At 42.9% G+C, this 11,990-nt stretch overlaps 1 protein-coding gene across 1 annotated transcript; it reads right to left on the reverse strand.

The window, feature by feature from the left end:
* Positions 1-7,470: 7,470 nt before the first annotated feature.
* On the reverse strand, positions 7,471-11,734 carry LOC108493618 (RNA-directed DNA polymerase from mobile element jockey-like). The gene is given in 5 exon segments (XM_017807223.1): positions 7,471-7,663; positions 7,665-7,951; positions 7,954-8,114; positions 8,117-9,112; positions 11,611-11,734. Coding segments are annotated over 5 exon segments (1,761 nt in total).
* Between the last annotated feature and the right edge of the window lie 256 nt (positions 11,735-11,990).

Below are 11,990 nucleotides of genomic sequence, written 5' to 3' on the forward strand. Positions count from 1 at the left end.
AATTTATGATTTATATAAAGATAGGCTTTAGACACTTCTAAAATTGTACTGTACTCCTCTGTGCTTACAAAGATATGTCTATCTTTGGGTCTTCTTTACATGATATCATCTCAGTATTGTGAAAAATATGTTTCATGCTTCAAAATTATAAGGTCTGTTTTGGAAGATTTCTTCTGCCAACTTTGTTGAGGTCATCCATCAAAACAACATATCATTGATGTGTGGAGTCTCCCACTTAGTGTTGGAAAGTTCTGCTGAGGGCTTTTATGTTTATGCAATATTATGATGTGTTCCATTAGTTCTGATAAGACTAACAAATTCATGGAAGGATCTCTAATTAGAGACACAACATTCAGATTTCCTTCCATATGTTCCTTCCAATCCTGCCCTACAAGGGGGTCAACTAAACAATTTCATAATCCATCAAACGCTTCAACATTCTGCAGTTATTAATCACCTGGGGAAATTTACAGCTTGGGGAAAAGGGCATAGTTCCAACATGAATGCAAATATTAGTGAGGGCTGAGGTTATGAAGTTAAAGGATTTTCTCACAAAGGGAATATTGTCCTGAAGATTTAAATGTCAGAAGTTTATGTGGAAAAATACCATCTCAGTGAAAAAAAAATGAGGTTTTCGTAGATCTATATGCAAATAGTATGAAGTAAGGAATCCAGAGGAAGACAATATTGTCACTGCAAGTGTTCAGAATTGGAATATAAAACATCAGAAGCAACAGAATGGAACAAGTGATTAGAAAAGAGAAATCTGAGAATGAAGAAATAGGGTCCTGTCAAATATGGTATATGAGTCTGACTATCCGGATTTTAAACTGGTGTCACGGCAAGAATGAAATTTGTCCTGATGTGGCTCAGAACTAGCCTGCCTTGCTTCTAAAGCACACGGCTACCTCATGCGCACCTTGTTGCCCATCAGAAACCCCAGAGTCCCTCCAGACAGACTGTGCCTTTGCTTTTGACTACTGTGTCCCAGGAGCAGGAATTCACATTTCCCCTTGTTGAACCTCACACAGCTCTTTACAACCCAATCTTGTGTCTCTATAGAGTGGCTATTCCCTCCTGTGTATTCACAGCTTCTCCTGTTGCATCACACACAAACCTGGAGAAACAGGTTGTGCTGGTTTAAGAGTTAACCAGCAGGGGAAATGAACTCAACTCAAAGGAGAGATTATAAGTCAGAATAACAATTTATTAAAATAATACAGTAAGTACAATCATACAAACAAACAATTGGTCCTAACCCACAAAACCCAAATGTATAACCCAGTACCCCGGGGCATGAACAAAGTGGTGTTCCTTGGGCCCCACTTGAGTCCAAAGTAAAGGGAGAGGGGAAAAACCTGCTGGTGGGAGAGCTGTTGCAGTCTGGTGAAAAGTGGTGATTGCAGTCCAGTTGAGGGTGGTGTCTAAGTCTGGTTGAGAGCGATGAGATGCAGTCTTCCTCTGGATCCTACGAGTGGTTAAAAAATGTTCCAAGACTCCAAGATTATATATCCTCCAGTTCAGGCAGGAATGCTCAGTGCTTCCCTCAGGGCGGGGAGTTCCACAAAGGGTGTGAGGACAAGAGCATCCTCCTATCTCACAGGCCTCTTAACACCTAGTTTATAGCCTGAGGAGTCAGGCTTTATGGGCAGAGGGTGCGAATAGTCTATTGACAACAGTTTCTGGGAAATGGCATGGAAGGCTATAGAATACACAGTTTTGGGTTACACCCATACCATGATGAACTGATCTCAGCTGTCCTAACTAGGACACAGGTGCATTATTACTAGCACCTGGATCAGTTATAAGGATATTGAGCACTGCTGGTCCCAGTATTCACCCTGTGGAGCTCTGCTTATGAGCAGCAAACAGTTTGACTTTGAGCCATTGACCACCACCAGCCAGGTAACACAGTTTTCCATGCACTTTGTGGTCCATGTGATCAGCCCTTATAATGGGTTATTAGCAAGGACACTATGGTGGGTTGCATCAAACATCCTGCTAAAATTGAAGTAAGTGATATCCTCAGCTCTCTGCCCACCACTAAGTTGTTTCACCATAGATAGTGACAAGATAGGTCATGCACCATTTATCCTTGGAAAACATGTGTCGGCTTTTCCCAGTGACATTGTTGTCCTTCACATGCCTGGAAACAATAGCTTATTAGAGGACCTGTACGACAGTTTTGCTAGGGACAATAGTAAAGCTCATGACATTCTGGATCTGCATCTGCTTTGGGGTAATTGTGATTTCTTCTAACTGTTTTCAGTTTAACACCATATGCAGTGGAAGGACACAAAGGTGGTTCTTTCAAAGTTTGTGTAGAGCACTTGAGGATGGATGATGCAAATTGGCACAGCAAATGTAGATGCTCCTGTAACTCATTCTGTCCCTAAGAAGCTCTTTGGAGGTTCTTAGGTCTTAGAGCATCCTATAGATTAGCTCATGGAACAACGGGAGAGCTATAGAGGAAAAAGAAATTAAAAATACTGTCCAAATTGTGAAGAATATCCTCAGTACATATGTCAGAACAAGCGCCAGTGATGGTAACTCTCCCCTTTTCCCAGCAAATTCCTGCATGTGCAATATTGTGTTGCTCATGCACACATGGATACAGAAGCTGAGTATGGTGAGGTCTGGTGGGCCTGTAACGCAGGTACCTTCACTAGCCTGCCCTCTATGAGAACATATGGTTGTCTGCTGGGGGGTTAGGTTGTCTGTGAGTGTTTATTTATTCAGGCCATGATATTTTGACCTGCAGCTTCAAATGTCTCTGTGTAGGAGCTGAATCTCTTGTTTAACCACCCTAAAAACCCTGGGGAAGGCATTTGTTTGATAAATTCACTCAAATAGATATCTGAGTGCATTTCTTATAAGACAACACAAAAGGTATATATAACAGTAAAGGAATGAAGTTGTTGCTAGTATACTTCTACTATGGTATATCTCTGTTTTTACTTTTAGGCAAGGTAATTTCACCTTTTACACTGTACAGTTAGTTCATAAAGTCACATAAAGGCTACATTCTTTTCCAGAGGAATGTAAACATTAGCTATTCAATAGTGAGATGGATTCGAGACCCATGTTGGCACAATCGATAGAATTTTATGAATACTTAGTTTATTAGCATTATATATAATTAATTCAACCCAGGTAGACTCTTTTAAAAAGCAATTCACTAAGCTGTCCAACAATACAGCAAAAAAAAAACTTTGCTAAGAGGCATAGTTTTTAAAAAATATTAGTTAGTAGAATAAAAATATGACAAATACTTTTCTTCTGAATCTGCAGTTCAGTTGCAGCATTGTCTTCACAAAAATTCACAACTATGATGGGTGGAATACAAAGAAAAGATATTATTTTAAATAATAAAGATTTTTAAAACATAACATACTATAAGAGGTATTTCCCATCTAAAGGAGGTAGGAAATGAATGCATTACTTAGTTCAGAATGATTTAAATATTGCTCAATAATTAATGCGCTGCTGTGCTAATGTGGCATTATAGAAAACTAATTCAAAGGCAATTAGTAGTATTAGATGGAAGTTTTGCTTTGGGGACTTTTATTATTTAGATGCTATTTTTTATCATCAATAAATGATAGCTTACACTTAGGCTTATACTGCTCTGTACATACTCTCTACTGGAGATGGTTATACTTCAGCTGGTCAGTCCTTGCAGCTCAGAGAAAGCAATGCCAGAACAGTTCCCTGAATTCAAGCTGTCCCATGGGTGTGCAAACATTTTTAACCCTGCCACCTCCTCACTATTGTAGCTAAGATATAAGGGAAGAATTCAGTATCCTGGCATTGTCCTGCACTTCAGTCCCATGGAGAGGCAAAGGTTAAGAATGAGGAAAATTAGGCAGACAGCCCTGTGTGGCCCAGAGAAAGACATGCTATTCTGTGGGGACAAACTCCCCTTAACATAGATGGGAGAAAGCTCTATGAATGAGATCATTTTGACTTCCTTTGCTCTCATGCTAATGTGGGCTTTCTTCCTTTTAGCTAAAGCAGGTCAGCCATGCAGGAAGGTTCAGCGACGATACATTGTGAACCACTTTTGAAGCCTCAGTGCCTCTCCTGCAACTCAGGTCCTGAAGGATGTGGCTCGCAAGGGCTTTTCTCGCCCTGCAACCAGTGTGCGAGGGTCCAGCATCTGTGCATCCTGCCATCCTTCTCCCAGCAAGATCCCTGCAGCAAGGCCCTGGCAGCCCGCACACTCAGAGGAGCCAGGGAGAGCAGGCTGGATTTTAGACCCCCTCTTAGGAGCTGATTAAAATCAGCTGGTGTACACCCAGCCCTCCTCAATAGCATTAATTTTCAATGAGGGGGTAGCTCCCCAACATTCAGGAGTGCCAGGGATCACGTACTAGTCACAGTGACAATCTACCAGACAGACCTCTTTCTGTTGCTGTTTGTTGCTGACTTTTTTTAATCCTTGGATTACTTTACTCTCAAACTCTTTTATAGTTTGCTCACTGAATTATGTTCACTCCAGAGAAGTGCATCCAGTTCCTTCTGTTCCCACAGTAATCATCAATTCAAGCTGAAGTGAAAGGGTCAAATTTAAAGGCAAGAAAACGGTGGTGTAAATTTCTCATTAGCAAATCAATGCAAATCTGTGAAATTCAGTGTCATTGAACCACAGTCAGCCCTGCTTTAGGTGAAAACAAATTCCATCAATTTCTGTGGGAATAGCATATTTTTTACTCTTCATTTCATCTACTGGGCCAAGTTGCCTCTATACCTTTGACACTGCTGTGAATTTTGAATTAATTAGGGAGGTCAGCATCTCTGGCACGCTGAATATAAATCTGTACACTTCACCTGCTGAGAGGGGAATGGAGCTGAAGTAGCAAAAAAAAAGAGTCAGGATAAGAAAATAAACTTGGCCACCATAACATTTTCATCATCCCTTTGAACCTTGTTGGTGGTGGCAGCTTCTACCTCCTCAAAATGTGCACTGCATTAACAGATCCATACACACAATGGACTTGATGAGCAGATGGCTGGGAGGTAGGAGATAAAGTACCGAAAAGAAGGCTGCTGTGCATACAAAGAAAATGCCATCTCTGCAGCCCCAAATTCAGCCCTTGACTGGCATTGCCCCCCAGACTGATCGATGCTGCTGGGGGAAGAAAAGTGGCACGACCACTCGGGAGTATTGGCTAAGACTGTGCTGACAGGCAGTATGTTCCCTTACATATATTAAAATCCTCTAAACCTAACACACAGCCCAAAACCTAAAATATGTCCTTCAAGCAAATAAAAAGTCACCTCAAAGCTCTCCACAAGCATGTGCTGTCTGATTTCCTTCCCAGTGGATCACTGTGCCTGCCCTGTCAGGGAGGGTGCAGGGAGAGGATCACACTCAGTGCAGTGATGAGAGTGGTGGCATTCACTGCTTCTGGAGCAAGAAGGGGAACCTGCCACAGACATCAGACAATGTGTGTGCACTCTAGACCAGTGGTCAGCAGCAGCTCACCACTACTACATTCATATTCTTTCTCTGCATATGCTCGTGAGGCTCTTTAATTCTTGCTGGTTTATTTAAAAAACAGACTTTAAGGCTTCTGAACTTATTGGGACATTAACAAATTATTTTACTTATGCCTTTGAAAATACAACATGTATTTAAATGTCTGAAAATCAGTTGTAGTTTTACATATACATGTGCATGTATACATACCTACACACATATCTATACATTAAATGGTTTAAAAGTAGACTTACATATAATGTATATACATATATATAATACTAGAAATAAGAAAAGCAGAAAGAAATACATTTGTGAATTTGGTCTACCTATACGCTTTTCAATGAACCTTTAGTAATTTAAAATTTGCATCAGAGCCTATTTTGTCCTCTTTTTCACAAGATCTTAACTATACTCTCTCACATTACTAACCCACTTGTAAGAGACTTAAATTCTTGTGAAATGCATGCATCCTGCCACCTTGGTTGGGTCACAGTCAGCAGTAATGTTGTCAAGGAAAGGCTGTTCTTTTTTTATTATTTATTTTTCACACTGTCCCGATTTGCTTGATATTGTCTTGCATTTTTAGCACCGTTATCTCTGAAAGCTAAGATGAAAAGTTATACCAGATTCATCTTATTATCTCTGAAATAAATATGAACAAAGGGAAATACAAAGTGTAAGCAGTTTGGCAATAATGCCATATTCAACACTGAAAATATTACTGGATCAGATTCTAGTTGGTCCCTTTAGGTAGAACTGTTTCTTCTGCACACACACATACAACTCATACTAATATACTTTTAAAGGAGTTTTGTGGGAGCTTTTTGCACTTATCTGCCCAAGACCGCCACACAACTCCTATAGGGGCTAAAATGAATTTATGAAGAAGCCAAAACAAGATGATAGCACCTACAGATGTAAAGGTCACAGAACTGTGTGCCAAACACATAAGGACTTGCCCACTTTTCCTGCAATAGCTGTCAATATATGTTTAAACAGACCTTCTTGTCTGGAGTAAGCACTGGGGCCTGAGTCACTGTCATGTATGTAACTGCAAAACAAACCCCAAACTGGAGCTAAGTTTGCAATCTGCAGCATTGTTCCTTTCCTGACACTGACTAAATGCACTTTTCTGGAAATGGTAAAAATTTGCAATAAATTTCAGAACAGTAGATGTGAGGACACACAGCTGGATTAAAATTCTTGGCTCTGAATGTTTTAAATTTCAGACCTGGATCACAACCTAATCAGAAAGTCACTGTTGGATTTGCTGTGGTCAGCGTCTCATGTGAGCTGTCAATTGTATTTCCTATAAAAATGGCAGGAATTTTATGAAAGCAGCTCTTCTAGAGAGATATTTTTTTTTTGCTGTTCTCCAGACTGATTTCAGCTGATTTGCCTTTACCTACCCTGTACTGTACTCAGCCTCTGGAAAACATACTTCAGTGTGCTCTGTGGAGCAACTGAGAGATCATAGAATCATAGAATCAGCTGGGTTGGAAGGGACCTCCAAGATCATCAAGTCCAACCCTTGATCCACTACCATTGCGGTAACTAGACCATGGCACTAAGTGCCACATCCAGTCTCTTCTTAAAAATCTCCAGGGACAGAGAACCACTACTTCCCTGGGTAGCCCATTCCAACGTCTGACCACCCTCTCTGTAAAGAAATTCCTTCTAATATCTAACCTAAACCTCCCCTGGCATAGCTTAAGACCATGCCCTCTTGTCTTGCTGATAGTTGCCTGGGAAAAGAGACCAACCCCCACCTGGCTACAACCTCCTTTCAGGGATTTGTAGAGAGTGATGAGGTCTCCCCTGAGCCTCCTCTTCTCCGGGCTGAACAGCCCCAGCTTCCTCAGCCTCTCCTCACAGGACTTGTGCTTGAGTCCCTTCACCAGCCTAATTGCCCTCCTCTGGACCTGCTCCAGCACCTCAATATCCTTCCTGGACTGCGGGGCCCAGAACTGGACACAGTACTCAGGTTATGTGTACTGCCTCACCAGTGCTGAGTACAGGGGAAGAATCACTTCTTTGGACCTGCTGGCCACACTGTTCCTGATCCAGGCCAGGATGCCACTGGCCTTCTTGGCCACCTGGGCACACTGCTGGCTCATGTTCAGCTTCCTGTCAATCCAAACTCCCACGTCCCTCTCTGCCTGGCTGCTCTCCAGCCACTGTCCCCAGCCTGTAGCGCTGCAGGGGGTTGTTGTGGCCAAAGTGCAGGACCCAGCACTTGGCCTTGTTGAACCTCATCCCGCTGGGATCAGCCCAACTCTCCAACCTAACCAGGTCCCTCTGCAGAGCCCTCCTGCCTCCCAGCTGATCGACACTCCACCCCAGCTTAGTGTCATCTGCAAATTTGCTGATGATGGACTCAATCTCCTCATCTAAATCATCAATAAAGATATTAAACAGAACTGGGTCCAACACTGATCCCTGTGGGACACCACTAGTTGTTGGTGCTACCAACTGGATGCAGCCCCGTTCACCACCACTCTCTGGGCCCGGCCCTCCAGCCAGTTCCTAACCCAGCACAGAGTGCCCCTGTCCAAGCCGTGGGCTGCCAGCTTTTTCAGGAGAATGCTGTGGGAGACAGTGTCAAAGGCCTTACTGAAATCCAGGTAGACACATCCACAGTCTTCCCCTCATCCACCAGGCGGGTCACCTGATCATAAAAGGAGATCAGGTTGGTCAGACAGGACCTGCCCTTCCTAAACCCGTGCTGGCTGGGTCTGTTCCGTTGTCCATCCCGTAGGTGCTGTGTGATTGCACTGAGGACGATCTGCTCCATAACCTTGCCAGGCACTGAGGTCAGGCTGACAGGCCTGTAGTTTCCTGGGTCCTCCTTCTGGCCCTTTTTGTGGATTGGCATGACATTTGACAACTTCCAATCATCTGGGACCTCCCCAGTGGGCCAGGACTGTTGGTAGATGATGGAGAGAGGCTTGGTGAGCTCTTCCGCCAGCTCCCTCATCACCCTTGGGTGGATCCCACCTGGTCCCATAGACTTGTGGGGATCCAAGCAGCTCAGTCGGTCACTAACTGTTTCCTTCTGGATTACAGGGGGGCTGTTCAGATTCTTGTCTCTTTCTACAAGCTCTAGAAGCCAGCTGTCCTCAGGACAACCTGTCTTACTGTTGAAAACTGAGACAAAGAAGGTGTTAAATACCTCAGCCTTTTCCTCATCTTTGCTAACTGTATTCCCACCCATGTCCAGTAAAGAGTGGAGGTTTTCCTTGCCCCTCCTTTTGCTATTGATGTATCTGTAAAAGGACTTTTTGTTATCCTTCACAGAGGTGGCGAGATTCAGTTCAAGTCGTGCCTTCGTCCCTCTGATTTTCTTTCTATTTGACCTAACTATATTCCTAAATTCTTCCTGAGTAGTCAGCCCTTTTTTCCATAATCGGTAGGCTCTCTTCTTTACCCTAATTTCTTCCAAAATCTCCCTTTTCAGCCAGACCAATCGTCTTCCCCACCGGCTTGCCTTTCGGCACAGTGGGACAGCCTGCTCCTGTGCTTTCAAAATTTGCTTCTTGAAGTACGTCCATCCCTCCTGGACCCCCTTGTTTTCAAGGGCTGTTTCCCAGTGTACACTCTGAACTAGTCTTCTAAATAGGCTGAAACCTGCCCTCCAGAAGTCCAATGCAGAGGTTTTATTGACGGCCCTCCTTGCATCCCTGAGTATTGAAAACTCTATTATTTCATGGTCACTGTGTCCCAGACGTCCACCGACCACCACATCTCCCACCAGCCCCTCTCTGTGAACAGGAGGTCTAGCAGGGCTCCATCCCTGGTAGGCTCATTTACCAGCTGGAGCAGGAAATTATCCTCTATACACTCTAGGAATCTCCTAGACTGCCTCTTCTCCGCTATGCGGAGTTCCCAGCAGACATCTAGCAGGTTAAAGTCACCTACGAGAACAAGGGCTGGCGATTTTGAGACATCAGATGAATCTGTGTATCATCAACAAACTGAAAAGACTCATCTTCTCACTTTACTTGATGGTAGGCTTAAGAAGAGAACTAAGAGATGTGGTATCTAACACCCAGCACCCTGGTGAAGACTCTCTCTGGCTCCCCACCATAGAGCTCCATCCCTTCTGCTAGAAACCACAGGAATATCAAGAGCGAGACACAGCTGCTGGAGGTTGTAAGACCTCAAGTATGCAAACTAGCAGTTAAAACCCCATCTGGTCCTTGCAGATCCATTCAAATGGAAATCACTTCAGTCTAAGTTGGAGTATCCTGCATTTCTTTAATTTCCATGAGCTTTTGATGACCCCCTCTGCATCATTATTCTATTAAGATTGAACTTTGTAGCACACATGCTCTCTGCCCTGGTACGTACTGTAGATATTACTTCATTCAACTGATGCTCCAGGAATTAATTAGTTGCTCACTTCTCATGCAATTCTTTAGATCTAACTGCCTATTTTTGAGTAACCTAATTAAAAAACTTGTTAAGGATTTATTTCAACTCCATGTGGATAACACTTGCATCCTGGTCCTGTCCCATTCGTTACTAAGAACAAGAGCTGAAACATCCTGCTGCTGCTGGTGCAGTCAAACCTCTTTGTGCCACATCACCTCTTTATGGCCAAAAATAACTGGGTTTGCTCAGCCCTGAGAAAGGAAGGACGAAAGGAGATTTGACTGCTGTCTGCAGCTATCTAATGGAAGGGTGTAGAGAAAGCAGAGCCAGACCCTTCCCAAAGCTAGACAGAGGAAGAAGAAAAGACAAAAGATACAAGCTGGAACATGGGAAAATTCAACTAGGTATGATATAGGTAATTTTCCCCATGAAGGTGGTGAAATACTGGAACAGAAGCCTAGAAAGGTGTGGGATTTGCATCCCTGAAGATAAATTTCTTCAGCCCCAAGCAACCTCTTCTAATCAAAACTTCTTTGAGCTGGATGCTGGGCTACCACCTTCATAGGTGTCTTCCAGCAGGAAGTAGTATGTGATTCTAAGAGCAAAACAAGGAGGTAGATTTAACAAAATACGGCTGAGGGTACACATTTCTCATTTTCCTGAGTTGTTTTCTAAAATGTCTCCTAACAACCATGTTTCATTTGCCCTATTTGAAATGTATCTAAAATCTCAAGACAATTCCCAGCATAAGATTAAAACATCAAAGTGCCCTCAACCCTAAGTGACTTGACTTCCCTTTCATGCTGGTTGCATTTTCAAGCTTGGCTCCTGTATACTGTTTCTGGCAAGGACAGTCCTGCCTTACAAACCTCTTGACAGTCAGTGGATTGATAAGCATATGGAATAGGGTGATTCAACCAGATTGCCCCTATGATATCGTCTACTCGGCTTTCCAAAAAACTTTTGACAGGGACCTCCACCCTGCCCTTTTAAAGAGACTAAAAACTATAAAACCATATATTGTAAAGACACCTTGCTAGAATTAGGAACTTAAAGGTAGGAATAAATAGGCTGTTTTATAGCAGAAGGATAGATAGGAGCCTCAAAAATTATAAAGGATCTATTAGAAACAGAAAAGTTTCAGAGAATAATGACAAGGATGATTAGTAGGTTCCATGTAGGAAAAAATAAAAAAGTACTGGGCTGGGAGTCTTTAGTGTGGAACAAAGATGACTTAAGGTGGAATATGTTAGAGTCTAGAAAATCAGGAGAGCTATGGAGGGAAGAAGACTAGGAGATAAATTGTTTTTTGGCTAATTCCAGTACAAGAATTCAGGGTCATCAAATAAAAGTAAGAAGGACTGAATCAAGGACAGAGAGAGGGTCTCTGTGTGGTGGGCAAAGCATATGGGAAACTCCTTGGCAAACAGGGACATTGTAGATACAAAAAGCTCGTACTGAATTCAAGAGAAAATTCAAAAAGCACTTTGGGGGAAAAAAAAAAAGGTTTGTAGATTATTGCATAGAGAAACTACACTAGAAACTCCCTGACTAAAAATTGTCAGAAGGTGGAAGAGTATTAGCTGAGATATATTCTCTACTCTTGCTCTTCCCTAGGAATTTACTCGTGGTCACTACTGATGATCGAGCTAGATGGAAAGTGGTTGGGTTTATGTTCTTTGATCTTCCCTTATCCAGGGTACAGAGAAGATTAGAGATCCCCATGCCATGTCTGAGCGCAGCTGACTCACCCATGGCCATCGGCTTTCCTGCCTCCTGGTCCCCAGCACTTTGGACTCCCAGGATAGCCAATGCACATATGATCTCCTGAACAATGTAAGTGTGTCCAGGGGCTGCCATGTAAATCTTGGCCATGAAGTTAAACAGCAGACCTGAGACTGTGGAAGTGGGAAAATGAAACCACTGGTGGCCTTAGCTGTGTGGCCTGAACCTTCCTATGGCAAGAGAAGCTAGATTTCCAAAAGCATTTAGGCTCTTCACAGGCATCTCAAAATGTGTTTCACAAGATAGTTGCCAGATGTCTAACTCCACTTGACTACAGTGTGATAGCACTTCTGAAAATACATGAGGCACCTATCTACATCTTTAGGTGCTTAAATCTCTCCAGTGT

The sequence above is a fragment of the Lepidothrix coronata genome, unplaced genomic scaffold, assembly GCF_001604755.1.
Source record: "Lepidothrix coronata isolate B3197 unplaced genomic scaffold, Lepidothrix_coronata-1.0 Scaffold18, whole genome shotgun sequence".
Lineage (NCBI taxonomy): Eukaryota > Metazoa > Chordata > Aves > Passeriformes > Pipridae > Lepidothrix > Lepidothrix coronata.